Here is a 16,846-nt window from a genome sequence, read left to right on the forward strand (position 1 = left end):
TTTCTATTTCTCTTTCCCTCTTCCTCTCTGAAATCAATAAAAATATTTTTTAAAATTTAGGAATGGGATATAAGGGAAGTTTGCCATGTCAAATAATATGATATGTCTAACATATTCTGGTGAAAATTAATATATTCTACAACAGTGGAGAAAAACACGATTGAAAAAATAATCGTGTTCTCCTTAGCTGCCATAAGGTATCTAATTTCATTTTTCTTATTAAGGTAGGTAGAGATAAAAGTTTTTAATTTGATAAAAGTTGTTTTAAGATAAAATTTTATATAATAAAAGGCTAAAATGCAAATCAACCAAACAGCAGAGCAACCGGTTGCTATTACGCACACTGACCACCAGAGGGCAGACACTCAATGCAGGAGCTGCCCCCTGGTTGTCAGTGGACTCCCACAGGGGGAGCACCGCTCTGCCCAAAGCCAGGCTGATGGCTGGAGAGCACAGCAGTGGTGGCAGGAACCTCTCCCACCTCTGCACAGTGCTAAGGACCCCTCTGGGTCCCGGACTGCAAGAGGATGCAGGCTGGGCTGAGGAACCCCCCACCCCAGTGCATGAATTTCATGCATCGGGCCTCTAGTCCTATCTAATAATAGAGAAATATGCAGATTGACCATCACTCCAACACACAAGATGGCTGCCTCCACGTTGTCAAAGATCCTGCCCCCATGTGGACACAAAATGGCCACCACAAGATGGGCAGCAGGAGAGGGCAGTTTAAAGGGACCAGGCCTGCAAGGGAGGGCAGTTGTGGGCTATCAGGCAAGCAGGAGAGGGCAGTTGGGAGGCACCAGGCCTGCAAGAGAGGGCAGTTGAGAGGGACCAGGCCTGCAAGGGAGGGCAGTTGGGGATGATCAACCCTGCAGGGGAGGACAGTTAAGGGTGACCAGGCTGGCAGAGGAGGGAAGTTGGGGGCAAACAGGCTGGTAGGGGAGCAGTTAGACATCAATCAGGCTGGCATGGGAGTGGTTAGGGGGTGATCAAGCTGGCAGGCAGAAGTGGTTAGGGGCAATCAGGAAGGCAGGCAGGCAAGCAGTTTGGAGCCAGCAATCCTGGATTGTGAGAGGGATGTCCCAGATTGGAGAGGGTGCAGGCTGGGCTGAGGGAAACACCTCTCACCCCCCCTCCCCCCCCGCCGTGCACAAATTTTGTGCACCAGGCCTCTAGTATTTATATAAAAACCGTACTCCTTTTCTATAGTTACCTCCAAAAAGCCTCTAGTTTGAGCAATTTTACTCTATGTGAATCAATTTAGAAAGTAGGAGGAAGAGGGCCTTAGAAGGTGGTCTTAATCCCCTACTCAAGGCTGGTTATTCCTCTGCCCTGAGGTTTCACATCACATGGTTCATATTATGTGACTATTAAAATCATACTTTTGTTCATTGTACAGTGTCTGATAATAACCCACTGACAACTAAGTAGTAAGGACTAATATTTCTCAAGTAGGTAAGGATACATCCAATAATGCCCCAGGAAATTGTTCACAAAATTCTAGTTCATTATCCAATTAGGAAAGAGAATTAAAGAAGTTTTCTGTTGGAGTTTGTGTAACAGGAGGCATTTTGGAGTAGAGGTGGTGTTTCCTGGCATTTAATTGAACAACATTTTCTAGGATCTTATATCTAGTACTTTTACTAGTGTGAGTGAGAAAATAAAGCTAGGAAAAAGTAAAATTGGTTTCTAAAAGGGGGATCTTTTTTGTATTAGTTTAACTTTCCTCTTTGCAAACAAATAATAACTACAGGGTTATATAAACTGGAGGAAAATATTCTATAATAATAATTGCAGGATACTAAAAGGCCAATAGGAGAACTAACATTGAATATTAAAAAATTTTTAATTTACCTAAAATAAGGTTGGATATGAGAAAAAGAAGAACATAAGACAAAATAGATGGGACAACTAGAAAACAAATAGCAAGATGGCATTGGTAAATGGATAAAACACTTCAATAAAAATGCATAGATTGGCAGTTTCAAAAGCAATACCCTGGACTACTGCTTGGTAACAGAAAGGAATGAACTATTGATATGCACAACAGCTTCCAAGAACAGTAATGGAATTAGACTGAATGAACAAAAGCAGTCTTGAGGGTTACATACTGAGTGGTTCCATTATAATCGTCTTGAAAATATAATGATAAAGATAAAGAAAACATTGACTGGTTGCCAGTGGTTAAGGATTGGGAGGAGAAAGGGCTGGGGCTGGGGAGGAGCAGTTCCAGGAAGGCCAATACCGATGGCAGTGGCGTAGCTGGAAGTGGTGGTGATGGTGACTATACCTATGATGAAATTACACAGAAGCACACACGCCCCAATGTGAATACATGTAAAACCCAAGAAACCTGAATGAGCTCTATGGATTGCACAAATGTAATTTTTCTAGTATTGACACTGTACTATATTAATGTAAGATGTTAATATTGGGAGACATTGGGTGAAGAGTCCACAAAACTTCCCTGTAAGTTGATTTACAACTTCCTATAAATTTATAATTATTTCAAAATAAAAAGTTGAGAAGAAATCAAGACCCATTACATGCTATCTCCAAGAAATGACTCCGAATACAACACAAAAAGATTGAAAATAAAAGAATGGCAATATACACGGTGGGGCAAAAGTAGGTTTTCAGTTGTTCATATGGAAAAACATATGCAGGTTATGATAATTATAATAGCTTTATCAACTCTGTTTCATGTACCCACAACTGTAAACCTAATTTTGCCTATCCTTGTATGTACCATGTAAAAGTTAACATAAGAAAAACTTGAAGAAAAAAAGAATATTACCAGAGATGAAGAGGGCCATTTCATAATAATAAAAGGATCTGTTCGCCAAGAATACATGAAACCCTATATGTGTATGCACCCATGGACTGAGCAGAGAATAGACAAACCACAATTATAGGTGGAGATTTTAACATTCCTCACTATAAAATTAATGGAACAACAACAACAATTTTTAAAAATTAGAAAAGACTTTAACAATGCTATCAAATATATTAAATTGATATTTATATAACAGTATATCCTTGTATTCAGCATTGTACTGACAGTTCAAGCCAAGGCAATAGGCAAGAATAAAAGGAAATATATGTTTAAAAAGCAGAAATAAAGAAGTGAAACTATCTTTATTCACAGATAATATGGTCTTCTACATAAAAAATCTGAAAGAATCTACAAAAAAAGCCTCTGAAACTAATAAAAGATGGTAGGATCACAACATCCAAGGCCAAAATGTACAAATCAATTTGTTTGTTTGTTTGTTTGTTTTATGCTAGCAACAAATGGAGACTCCACTTAAAATACCATTCATAATAGCATTAAAATGTAAAATACTTACAGATATACTTAACCAAATATGTACAAAACACTGAAAACTATAATATGTTACTAGGGAAAATCAAAGAAGAACTAAACAAATGAAGAGATATACTGTATTCATGAAGAGATATACTGTATCCCCTGTATTCATGGGTTGGAAGACTATTAAGATGACAATTCTCCTCAAATTGATCTGTAGATTTAATGTAATCCCAATAGAAATTCTACCAGGTTTCTTTCCACTAGAAATTGATGAATTGATTCTAAAGTTTACATGGCAATACAAAGGATGTAGAAGAGCCAAAAGAGCTTTGAAACAGAAGAACAAGGTTAGAAGACACACTACCTGATTTTAAGATTTCTAGAATGCTACGGTAACTGACAGTGTACTAGTGTAAGGAGGAGCATATTGAATAGTTGTACAGAATACATATAAGAAATAGACCCAAAGTACATATAAGCAATGCTTGTAACTCAATAAGATAATAAGCAACCCTATTTTAAAAATGGGTAAAAGATTTTAACAAATACTTTACCCACCAAAACACACAATTGGCAAATTAGCTCACAAAAAGATGCTCGATATCATTAGTCTGTAGTCAAACGAAAGTTATAAAAACCTCATGAGCCACCACTCCAATTCTACTAGAACAGCTAAAATGTTAAAGGACTGACAATAGCAAGTGCTGGTCATCATGTGAGGAACTGAAACTCTAATACATTGCAGGTGGAATGGAACATGATAGTCACCTTGGAAAACAGCAGACCTTTATGCAGTTAAACATCGACGTATCACACAACGCAGCAATCCCATACCTAAGTATTTATCCGAAAGAAGTGAAAACATATGCAAATGTTTATCGTGGCTATATTCATAATAGGCACAAATTGGAAGCATCCCGCATTTCCAACAACTGTTAAATAGATAAACAAATCGCAGTACATCTGTACAGTGGAATACTGCCGTTGATATATGCAACAACACAACATGGATGAATCTCAACAGCATTATGCTAAATGAAAGAAGCCAAAAACAAAGTGGAAAATGCCATATGATTTAATTTATACAACATTATGGAAAGGCAAAATCATAATGAGAAAAACAAGCTCAGTCGCTTCCAGGGACTGAGGATAGAAGGAAGAGATTTGCTTAAGGAAGATGAGTTTCATTTCTAAAATGTTTCAAAATTTTAGAAATGAAAAAGCAGTGGTTAGAGGGAAATTTATCATTTTAAATGCAAAATTAGAAAAGAAAAAGAATCAAAGTCAATAAGTTTCTACTTTAAAAACAACTAGATGAAGAAAAATGAAATGCAAAAGAAAGAAGGAAAAAAAGATATACTAAGCAGATATCAATGAAAAAAATAAAATTGATAAACCTTTGGAAATACTGGCCAAAGAAAAATAAGAGAAAACACAAATTACTGATATGAGAAATGTAAAAGACAATATCACTATTTGCTGATGGGCACTGAAAGAATAAAAAAGCAATATCAGAGCCCAGGCTGGTATGGCTCACTTGGTTGAGCATCGTTCCATACACCACAAGGTGGCAGTTTGATTCTAGTCAGGGCACATACCCCGGTTGTGGATTCAATCCCTGGTTGGAATGTATGCAGGGGGCAACCATTAGATGTTTCTCTTTCACATCCGTGTGTGTGAGTGTGTGTGTGTGTGTGTGTGTGTGTGTATGTCTTTGTCTCTCCCCTTCCTTTCCATTCTCTCTAAAAATCAATGGGAAAAAGTCAATTCTTCCCTAAATATCTCTATTTCCCTTATCATTTGAAAGAAACTCTAATTGGGGTTGTTGTTTTTTCCAATGTTTAAATAGAAATGAATGGTGGCTCTCTCTCTGAAGCACACCCACACCTTTCTCCTTCCCCAGGCTCCTTCTGTCTGCTTTTTTTTTCCCTCAAAGGTCCTTTCTTTGCCTCTATAATTTGTTTCCTGATGCCATACAGCCCAACTGGCTCACCTTTTCTACCTCTGTGACTTTCTAAATTATTTGAAAAATTATATATATATATATATATATATATATATATATATATATATATATATATATAGAGAGAGAGAGAGAGAGAGAGAGAGAGAGAGAGAGAGAGAGGAGAATTGTACAAGATGACTATAAAATGTATAAAGAAATACTAAGGTCATAAAAAACCAAACTATCTTAAAAACAAATAACAAAATCCAAGGACTTACATTATCTGATTTCAAGAGAAACACAAAACAAAACCCACAAAAACAACATCAAAAACCTCATAACATCACAAAAATTAATTCGCAATAGATCATAGAACTAAATCTAAAGAGCTAAAAACTGTAAACCTTCTGGAAGAAAATATTTTCATGAACTTGGAGTAACAAAGGTTTCTTGGTACCATAAATAGTTGATAGAAATAGACTTCACTAAATTAAAAAGTTTATGTTATCAAAAGACCCATTAAGGGCTGAAACCTGTTTGGTTCAGTGGATAGAGTGTCAGCCTGCAGACTGAAGGGTCCCAGGTTCGATTCCGGTCGAGGACATGTACCTTAGTTGTGGACATATCCCCAGTAGGGGGCGTGCAAGAGGCAGCTGATCGATGACTCTCTGTCATCGATGTTTCTAACTTTCTATCTCTCTTCCTTCCTCTCTGTAAAAAATCAATAAAATATATATTTTTTTAAAACGCCCATTAAGGGATGAGTCAATGAGCTGCAGACAGGGACTAAACATTCACAGTACATATCTGGCAAAGGACTTGTGTCCAGAATATATAAACAACTCCAATAAATCCTGCATAATAAGAGCCTAATATGCTAAGTTTCCGACTGTTTGACTGTTCGACCAGTCACTATGACATGCACTGACCACCAGGGGGCAGATGCTCTGAATGGTAGGTTAGCTTGCTGCTGGGGTCCAGCCAATTGGGACTGAGTGAGATGGCCAGACATGCCTTGGAGCCTTCCCATGGTCCCTCCCTAGTACACTGATGGAGTCCCTCAGCCTGACCTACACCCTCTCACAATCAGGGACCCCACAGTCGGAGAGCTGGTTTGGACCTGATCCTTGCAGGCCAGGCCGAGGGACCCCACTGGTGCACAAATCCATGCACTGGGCCTCTAGTCTATAATAAAAAGACAAATAGCCAAATAAAAATAAGGAAAATACTTAAATAGATACTTTACAAATAAGCTATGTAAGTAGCCAATAAGCACATGAAAAAGAGTCCCAAATCATTAGCCATCAAGGAAATGTAAAATAAAACCACAATAACAGACCACCACACCCGACCAGAGTAGCTAAAGGTTAAAAGTTGATAGTATCAAATGTTGATGAAGATGTGGAGCAATGGGGACTCTAGTGCTGACTGTAAGGACAGCAAAATGACAACCATTTTATAAGTCAGCCTAGCAGTTTCTCAGTTATTCCACTTCTAGGTTTTACCTAAGAGAAATGAAAACATGTGAATGCAAAGGATGTATACAGGAATGTTCATACTAGCTTCATTAATAATATCCCCAAACTAGAAACAACCCAAATGCTTATCAACAGGAGAGTACATACATAAATCATGGTAGAGCCATAGCCAAATACTGCTTATCAATACTCAACAACATGAGTGACCTCAAAAACATTACATCAGGAAAAATCCAGATACAATAGATGAATAAAATTTCATTTATATAATGTTCTAAATATGGCAAAAATAATTTATGGTGAAAGAAATCAGAACAGTGGTGGTTTCTATGGGTGGAGGGAATGGGGATTGACTGGGAAGGAAATGAGGGAACTTTCTGGAGTGATGAAAATGTTTGATAATTGATAGGTATGGATTATATGGGTGCACACAGTTATCAAACCTCATCAAATTGTACATTTAAGATCTATGCATTTCAATATATGTATCTTATACTTCAATTAGAAAAAGATAGTTTTGAGAAGTAAATTGAAAAACAATCATTAAACTACTTTAACAAAACAAGCTCAATAAAAGTCTGCTATGGTGCCAGATGGGTACTAGACTTATCGGGGTGGGTCACTTCATAAGGTACATGAATGTCTAATCACTGTGTTGTACACTTAAAAATAATTTAACATTGAATGTTAACTGTATTGAAAACATAAATTTAAAAAAGAGAAAATTAAATCTGGGACCTACTCGTATTGAAGTCTTTGTTATTAAAAAAAAAAAAGAAGAAGAAGAAGAAGAAGAAGAAGAAGAAGAAGAAGAAGAAGAAGAAGAAGAAGAAGAAGAAGAAGAAGAAGAAGAAGAAAGAGCTGAGCTGGATGGCTCAGTGGTTGAGCATTGACCTATGAACCAACAGGTCACTGTTCAATTCCCTGTGGCAGGAACAGGAACTCAGCCACAGGACACATGCCTGAGTTACAGGCTCCATCCCTAGTAGGAGGCATGCAGGAGACAGTCGATCAATGATTCTCGCTCATCATTTATGTTTTATCTCTATCTCCCTCTTCCTTCCTCTCTGAAATCAATAAAATAAAAAAAGGAGAAAGAGGAATCAAGGATAATCATCAAGACTATCATTTATTCATATGATTTTTTTCTCATTCCCACAGCAACCCATTTTTCAGATATGGTAGAAAAAAACATGATTTAATAAACAAATCTTCCCCCACCAGCCTTAGCAAAAACCTTAGGTTTGGGCCCCTTATACACTCAATATCAAAGCACTTTTTTCTCTTTTTAAATTTTCAGGCAACACTATCACTAAGAAATGTGAACGAAAGGGAGGGAAAGCGAGGGAGGGAGAGTGTGGAATGCCTATTACCATTCTTTGTTTCAGCAATACTCATAAAATATGCACCAGATCCATGACCAGAATTCTTGAAACATCTTATTCTGTGCAATTCATACTACGAGATTATCTGCCAGGCCGAGGGACCTCACTAGTGCACAAATCCATGTACCGGGCCTGCAGTGTAAGTTGGGGGCTAGAAAGCATGATTTTCCTAATAAATATTCTACCTCATGCTCACTGCAAAACTGAGCCTAGCACAACCCCCCTACCATCTCAACTAAGAGTCTCAGGAACAAAACTATGCCTAAGCTCCTGTGAAAACAGCACACAGTTGTACACCAGGGAAGCAGGAACAGGAACGGGTAACTGGTCCTTACCACATCCAGTACCGCACGGACAAACACGTCCAGGTAGACCGTGGTGGCCTCCGTCCAGTCATGAACTGGTCTCACGTCCTTATGATACTTCTGCAGCAGCTGCTTGGTGAGATGGTGCAGAGCAGAACTCCTGGGATGAGGAGTACCTATGGCTAGGATTCCTGAACAAGAAAACTGTCATTGTGAAGTTGAAAACAAGAGGAGCTAAGCATCTTCAGGAGAGTTCAGACTATTCCTAGCAGAATAGAGCCTCAGCTCACCCCAATCAGCCTAAGCCCAGAGCCGGCTGGTAATTTTTTTTGATAGACAGCTTTAAACAACTGATGTAAGTAAGCTGATGGCCTCTGTGTCCAATAGAGAAATCTCATTGCAAAGATAAATAAATCAGCTCCATCTTCAAGGAAGCCAAGCTGCACCCACAATTTCAGTTTCAAGCAATCATGCATCTTGGAGACGGATCCTTTCCTTGTTCTTGTACCGCCTCGTCCTGTACATGAGACTAACCTTCCTACACACTTAGCCAATTTTCTTTTGATTTTCCATTTTTAATTCAACAGTTAAAATAGAAAACCCAGGCAAAAACATGGACGAGCCTATGAACCCAAAGATCTGCGTGGATTTCTAAATAATGGGATTAATGAGATACCAATTCTTCTAAAAAAAAAAAAAAAAAAAAAAAAACCACTTTTCTCACTCGGTCTGTCTTTAAATAAAATGCACTTGTCAGAAAATGAGATCTTCATTTGGGGAAATTCTCTCTAGTTCCAGGGAGCACCCGTTTCCTCCGGCCCAGGAATCCTGATGTGTGGAGGAGCAGGGATTGGTGTTGGGGGAGGGAGGAAAGAAGCCAGAGAAATGAGCGTCAACAATTGGAGGTGACAAATCTGTGAGGGCTTTCTCCGAATTGCAGAAAGATATTTTGTTCACAAGCTCTGCCAGCCCTTGGGGGATTCAGAGCCTCGCTAAGTCATTGGACTGAAGCAAATTGTGTGCCTCCTGCCAGGGCGTGTGAGTGAAATCTATCTGTAGTGTCCTGCCTGCGAATTCGCCGGCGCTCAGTGGTTTTGATGGTTATTTTGATGAGCTGCTGAAGGTATGCGGGATTCAGCAGGAAACTGTAAATGAGATATCTTCTCCCTGCGCAACAGTCCTGTTTCTACCCATTTCTCTATGAATGATGCCATGTCACTCGCAGCCACAGGCAGCAATTTCTATGATTTATCAATGTCATTGTGACCAAAATGCTCACAGCGATGCTGGAGGTGCAATTCCAGACTCGTCGTGGGCAGTGGAATATTCACTTTCATTACCCTCGGAACCGGGAGCCTAATGAGAATATTAACTCCCTAACTGCTCACCTGAGGGGCGCCTGAAGTGGCGGGAGCTAGTCAGGCGCGCAGGCCAAGGCGCGTGGCTTGCATCAGGCATCATGTTTAGGGTGTTTTGTGAACTCTGATTGTCAAAAAATGTGCTGTGACTCTCCACCTGAAGCCACCTCTTGCTGGCGTACCCCAGGGGACAGAAGTCAGAAGCACAGAGACAAGCTGGTCTGGGGCTTTTCCTGCGAACTTTGCTGCGGGCGACCTCACCTTTACCTGGCTCGGAAGCTCCCAATTCCAGTCCCCGCTGGGGAAACTCTGAAAGGGCATGTTTCAACACGGGCAACTGCCCAAGACAGAATGAAGACAATTCTGAGAAATGAACACATGTGTTCCCTACACCCTCTGCTCACAAAGACTCCGATTCCCCGCTACCGTCTTTTCTAGGAAGCAATTGACAGGTCCCCTTAGGTAAACACGTATTTCCTAGAACAGGTCAAGGTCTTTGGGTAAAAAAAGAGCAAATTCTGGAAGCCAGAACTGGGAACAAAAGAGAAACGAGCATCCATAGGAGAAACATAAGAAACAAAAGGAAGCAGGTTTAAGTAAACTGTATGAGGAAAGAGTTTTGTTTAAAATGGGAAGAAATAATAAATTACATTTCTGTGATGCATGCAAATTTGCCTGAGGAGCAAGATCTATAGCAGGAGGGAGATTAAGGATCTAAGTGACCATTAATTAACAGTAAATTATGCCCCTCGAAAGCTAATGTGACATTCCCACGAGCACCAAATGACTCACCGTGAAGTGATGTTTCAACAGACACTGATGGACGCTCTCGGCAGACCCGGGGCAGAGTGCGCCTAGCTCTGCCTCCTGACAACCAGCTTCCAATAGCTCACTCAAGATCGTGGGAAGGGGGAATGTGATAGGAACTGAGATATAAAAATCTTTTAGGTGAAGAGAGGGTGTGTGTTTTTTTTAAAAAAAGATAAGAATACAGTAGGATAATTCCTTTGTTTTCCTTATTTGAATGAGTTTCTCTTACACACACCTATCTTACAGTGTTCTGCACTTTGATTAAAAGAGCTATTCTGGCCCAAACCGGTTTGGCTCAATGGATAGAGCGTCGGCCTGCAGACTGAAAGGTCCCAGGTTCGATTCTGGACAAGGGCATGTACATTGGTTGCGGGCACATCCCCAGGGGGTTTGCATGATGTCTCTCTCTCATCGATGTTTCTAGCTCTCTATCTCTCTTCCTTCCTCTCTATAAAAAATCAATAAAATATATATATTTTTTAAAAGAGCTATTCTGGCTTTAGTGAGCATCCTATCTTTAAGATTATGCCAGGTGTACATACACCTGGGAGGTTACAAGGAAATAGAGGTTTAGGTGTGTGGTTCTATTGAATACCTCCTGCGGATGGAATGCTTTCAAATGGCAGGCATGAGGCTAACGGCGCTTTCCATGAATTATCTCATTTAACTTTGGCCACAGCCTGTGACATAGATTCTCTGCAGCCCCATGCGTCACTGTTATTACAGATGAAGGACTACAGCCTTGACGAGGTTAGTACCGCTTGAGGTCACACAGCTGGCAAGCAATGAGGCCGGGATTTAACGCCACTGATCTGTGGCCCAGCTTCCTGAAAATATTAGCCACTACGGTGAGCAACCTTTGCCAAGAGAGACGGGTGCATCGCACGCTGTCTGGCAGAAACAGCCCCTCGTAATTTTTTTGCGAATGTGTGTTTTCAGGTCCGTCATAGCTTCTGTTTGCGTTGCACCTTACACAGTCCACCATGCTATCTTGTCTGATCTTCATAAACATACACACTAGATAGTTAACTTGCAGGAAAACTGACTCTTAAGAGATTAGTGGACTCGAGCAGTGGCGCAGGAACTAACAGGCTCTCTTCATCCGGGCCCTCTGCCCAGCACACCAACTCCAGCAGCAGCCGTGAAGTGGCGGCCGGTTCAGTGACCTTATATTGACAAATCCTCCTGGTACTAGCCCGTTAGCATTCCCGAGGGTGGGTTATTCTGCGACTGATGTGCTCAGTAGGATTTATGTTGAAGCACAGATTACTAGACACTGTCAAACCACCTTTGTCTGCAACATTTAGAACAAAAATCAAGCATAACACAAAACATTAGGAGGAGACGTTGTTAAGAAGAATTTCTTCTGTTTTCTTACCCTCATTTTTCAATTTTATCTTAGTTTAATGTTCATAATTATTTTCTGCTAGGAAACCCATTTGGCATTTAATGAAATTTCCTCTGTTTTCATTTTTATAATTAAGATAGGCTTTTATCCTTTAAGTTCAATAATCAGGATTTTTATACTTTAATAATAAGTGGCTATTCCCACCCCTCCCCCCTTGAATAAAAAAATCATTTCCAGCTTCTTGACTACCAAATTCCTTCTTCATCCCCATAATTGACTCATTCCACTTCCAGTTTTATTTTAACTGGGCTCGAGGAGAACCCTCAAGAAAAGGGGATACTGGGAAATAGCAGCATAAAGATAAATTCTTTATTTGTGCATGTTTCCTGAGAATCAATTGTGTCCTAACTAAAATGGCTTAATTCAGTAGAGTTCATACATGGATGTTTAGTTCCAAAATTTTAGGGGGGAAAAATACATTAGCTTCTAAGAGGAATTGTTACCTAATTTTAAGAGGAACTGTGCAGCCGAAACTGGTTTGGCTCAGTGGATAGAGTGTCAGCCTGTGGACTGAAGGGTCCTGGGTTTGATTCTGGTCAAGGGCATGTAACTTGGTTGTGGGCACATCCGCAGTTTTTGTTTTAGTTTGGGGGGGGGGGGCGTGCAGGAGGCAGCTGATAGATGTTTCTCTCTCATCTGTGTTTCTAACGCTCTATCCCTCTCCCTTCCTCTTTGTAAAAAAAATCAATAAAGTATATCTTTTTTTAAAAAGAGAGAGAGAAACTGTGCACCCAAAACATGTGAGCTGACAGCGTGTGTCTTTGGACACAGACTCGCCTTCACAGACCGTGTGGCTGGATGGAAGCCCCAGAAACCAAATGGTCTTCAGGCATCTGTAGCATGATGCGTCCAAGGAACCCTCTCTCTGGGTTACCAAAAGCTTATGATGAAGTCAAGACTATTTTGGATAACAAAAATGTACGCCTCAGACACAAAAGCAAACCTGAGAAAGAACATCCCCCAGGCTCCATGGAAACTGCAGCAGAGAGAGGGGTCCTCGAATAGCAGAGACTCGGCAAGCAGGGCACCCCGAGGCCACTCTCACTCTGTGGGCAGCTGGGCCGTGGGGCCCGGTGTATGCATGTGTCTGTACCTGTAGGAGCAAAGTCTCCATGGAGCGTCACAGGACTGGCCTATGACAGGTGAGGTAGTCACATAGCACAAGGCAGAAGACACTGTCTCTAGCTCCTGAGTGTTAGCGTTCCTGCTGTTAGATCCCCAGAGGACTCACCTGACGCAGCCACCAGGATCAAGGGCCACAGAGGAGCCATCGCATCTGCCAGGGTCTCCGGGCAGAGAAGGCAAGGCTGCCCGTTGGAAGGAATGGCACTTAGTCCTGCCTGGCAGGCTCCTCTCCACGGGGCTGCTCTCTGCCGCTTGTCCCTGCCGGTGCCACTTGGCAAACACCAAATGGAAGCCAGAGGCAGTCCCAGCGCCACAGGAACATTTTGGAACTGGTGCCGTCGCGATCACCCTGAACTTCTCCACTCGCTTCTGCCCCAGGATCCAATCACGGCCAGCACTGCCATTCCCCGACAGGACGTTTCTAAGTGAATAATGTAATCGAAGAGGAGCCCCGGAGGACGGGAAATTCCACACTAATATGATTTCCTTGGCAGCCTCAACCTAAGGCAATGCTCTTGCTTGCATTGAGGACACTAATCTCATTCATAATTGAGACCCAAATTGCTGTTCCAAACATGCAGGAACATCTTCAGCATTCACAGAGTTACCGGCCTCGGACTACCCAGAGCGAGTGGAAACCCGGTGCTGCCTCACGGAGGACAAGCGCTGGCGTGGGCTTTTTGTGTTCCCTAAGCCCCTTTCCGGAAGAGAGGCGCTGATTTTTGATGAGTGGGAGTGCTTTTTAAATGTCCATTGCCCACAATTCAGAGAGTAACTATATGAGAGAGGGTGGTCTAGGCTCAGTGGACATGAGGACTGCTGAAGTTTAGCATCATTCAACACATTTTTTTCTTCGCTTTTTGATTGAGTAACCATTATCTCTTCATTATTTTTTTTAAAGCTGCATAATCCTATAGTATAATAACTCTATCTTCCAGTAGTAGACTCCTAGATGCTCTCAAAACTAATACTGCATTTCATACCATTTTTTAAGAGCTGCCTTCATATGGTTCATTTTCCTCATAGCTGTAGAGACACAGTGGACACTCAATAAAGGATTGTTGAATGAATGAAAAAAGAAAAAAAAAGAAAAAAAAAGAGCTGCCTTCTTCTTACTATAAATGGGATTATAGAGGCACAAGTGTGACATATGTTTTTATAAGTAAATTGGGCGAGGGGATATATACCTGATTCCTAAGTATTCAGTCCCTTTGGTTAGAATCCTTGGAGTTCTCTTCCTAATTTTCACTTACCAATAAAATGTACCCGATGGGTTTACTCCTGTTGGTGAAGATTCTGACTCTGAATTGGATCCTGTTACTATAAAGAACATTTGGGGGGAAATTGGTGAGACTCAAATGGAATCTGTAGATGAGACAACAGTGATGATATTCTGACTTTGATTATATGGAGAGGATATAAAAATATTCTTGCCTGTAAGAATAAAATGCTAAGTGCTCACAGGTAAAAAGGCGTCAGATGGCAACTTACTCTCAAGTGGTTGGTGGAGGTGGAGGTGGGGGTGTCTACTATTCTTCCAATGTTCTGTGCATTTGAAGGTATTTCTGAAGGAAACGAAATGAAATGGTTGTACCTGGTAGAGGAATTTTGATACAAAGTTATAAAAAGTTTATTGGAGAAATATTCCTCAGAGATATTTATCTCTAGATAATGGAGCTTCGTCAAGAGGTAAGATCACCTCCAGGGATTGATCTGGCCATCGAGTCCCAGCACTCCCCATCAGTTCTCCGAACTGTTGGCTTCTACCTATGAGATGAGTCTGGACCAGAGGAAGGCAAGCTGCAGGCAGCACCACGGGAAAGCACAGAGGCAGAGGTTTAATTGAGACGATGATGGACACTACGTTCTTGCCAGGCATTTCAGTAAGCCACGACTCTAAATCAAACCCTCCCGCTTCTCCTCACTTTCCCGTACACCCATCTGTTACGGGAAGGCCTTTGCTAATGATGTGTAATACAGGTACATTACGACCTTCATTAGCTAATTCAACAACAGTCTGGTGCTCCTGCCCATTACAGCTCCTTGTTGACTGATTGTTCTGCCAAGAGGGAAAGGTTTTGTGTGAGCGACTTGTCTTCAAGGTACTTGATATACAGACGCTTCCTGGTCCTTCCTCGGCCACCCTGTCCGGTACAACCAGGCAGCTTAGGTCTTCCTCCTCCAGCTTTACGATCCTGTCTGCATTTGGTTGGTTTACTACGTGCCTTCCAAGTTGGTATCTCTCCTCTGCTCAAGCTATACTTTCTCATGAAAATTGTTGTTTCTCACTCCTTAAATATGGCACTTTTAACTTGCACTGTTTCTGATAACCACTAGGCCAGGTGCATGAAATTCATGCACCTGGGGGGGGGAGGGGGGGGGCGGAGAGGAAGAGTGAGGGAGGGTGTCTCTCAGCCTGGCCTTCACCCTCTCTAATCTCAGACATCCCTTTTGCAATCTAGACCGCTGGCTCTGAACCCCTTACCTGCCTGCCTGCCTGATTGCCCCTAACCACTCTGCCTGCCATCCAGCTCACCCCCAACTGCCCCCCCCCCCACTGGCCTGCTTGCCCCCAAGTGCCCTCCCCTCCTGGCCTTATCACCGCTAACTGCCTCAGCCTCAGTCCCACCACCATGGCTTTGTCCGCAAGGACATGCGGAAGGTCTCCCAGGAGGTATCCCAGTCTAATTAGTATATTACCCTTTCATTAGTATGGATTAGTCAAAAATTTCATACACACACACACCCTTATACCTCTCCTTAGAAAGGATGAATATTGGGATTGGGGGAAATGCCATTTGGGTCCTTCAAGCAGATTAGTGTTTAAATAAACAACCAGAATTGTCACCTGGGAGAAAGAAAGACTTCCTAATCTGAGGTTTGGATCTGCCCCTCTCTGTCTGTGGTTCAGGACAGGCCTGTCTTTAGGAGATTCCTGGTACATACTTCTCTCTGCGGTCCCCCTCCACACCTGTGAGCCCATGCACTGGCTCCTCCATCGTTTCCAGGAAAGATAGGGCCCCTCTCAGATGGACCCGGGTCTTTTGGAGGAAGCAGGGGGAGAGGGTTTATTATGCAAATATAATAAGGAAGTGTTTATTATGCAAACAGCAACTGTGTTATGTGTCCTTTAAGACTACTAAATAGTTTTTAATTACTGCTATATCAGTAAATCCCATAAATATGCAAATGCAATTAGTTCACAAAATAGGCCTTTAAATATCTTTATTCCTCTCCAACAAAGTTCTTTGAAGTTAATCACCAGCTCTCTTTGTCTGCTCCCTTGGCAGTCCTGCTCAAAGTGACAGGGATTTTGACAGATGTACATACTCAGAGGGAACTAGATTCTCTGAGCACATCTGGTCAGGCCAGAGGAGAAAGGCAGAAATGGACGCTCTCGCCAAACTCAAATAACTCATGAGGAGAGCCTCACATGGAATTCTTTTCCTCCATAGCATTGTCCTCTGAAATAAAGACCCATGTGGCAGCCCTTCAAGTCCAAAGCCACACTCAATATCTGACTTTCTTCTGGCTCAGAATTTCGTTAATAATGATTAATGCACATTTTTCTGGTCCCTAAAAAAATAAAAATAAATGCAGAAAGAGTCCCCGTGACTCTGGCCCTCCTGGTCCACATGACATGTGTTCTGGGAGAGGTCACAGGACACAGGAGCTGGGGACCCAGGCTTTAAAATCAGGCACACTTTGCTTTCCCTCCC

At 41.6% G+C, this 16,846-nt stretch overlaps 1 protein-coding gene across 1 annotated transcript in view; it reads right to left on the bottom strand.

Moving 5' to 3' along the window:
- HTR3B (5-hydroxytryptamine receptor 3B) overlaps nucleotides 1–13,273 on the bottom strand; it is a gene marked incomplete at both ends in the record, with an annotated part of 38,631 nt that extends 25,358 nt beyond the window's left edge. Inside the window, 2 exons of the mRNA XM_084893909.1 lie at nucleotides 8,457–8,617; nucleotides 13,234–13,273. Coding sequence (XP_084750035.1) covers nucleotides 8,457–8,617; nucleotides 13,234–13,273 — 201 coding nt within the window. The remainder of the gene's footprint in view (nucleotides 1–8,456; nucleotides 8,618–13,233) is intronic.
- Nucleotides 13,274–16,846: the final 3,573 nt, after the last annotated feature.

This window comes from Pipistrellus hanaki (assembly GCF_964339955.1).
Source record: "Pipistrellus hanaki genome assembly, chromosome: 9".
Classification (NCBI taxonomy): domain Eukaryota; kingdom Metazoa; phylum Chordata; class Mammalia; order Chiroptera; family Vespertilionidae; genus Pipistrellus; species Pipistrellus hanaki.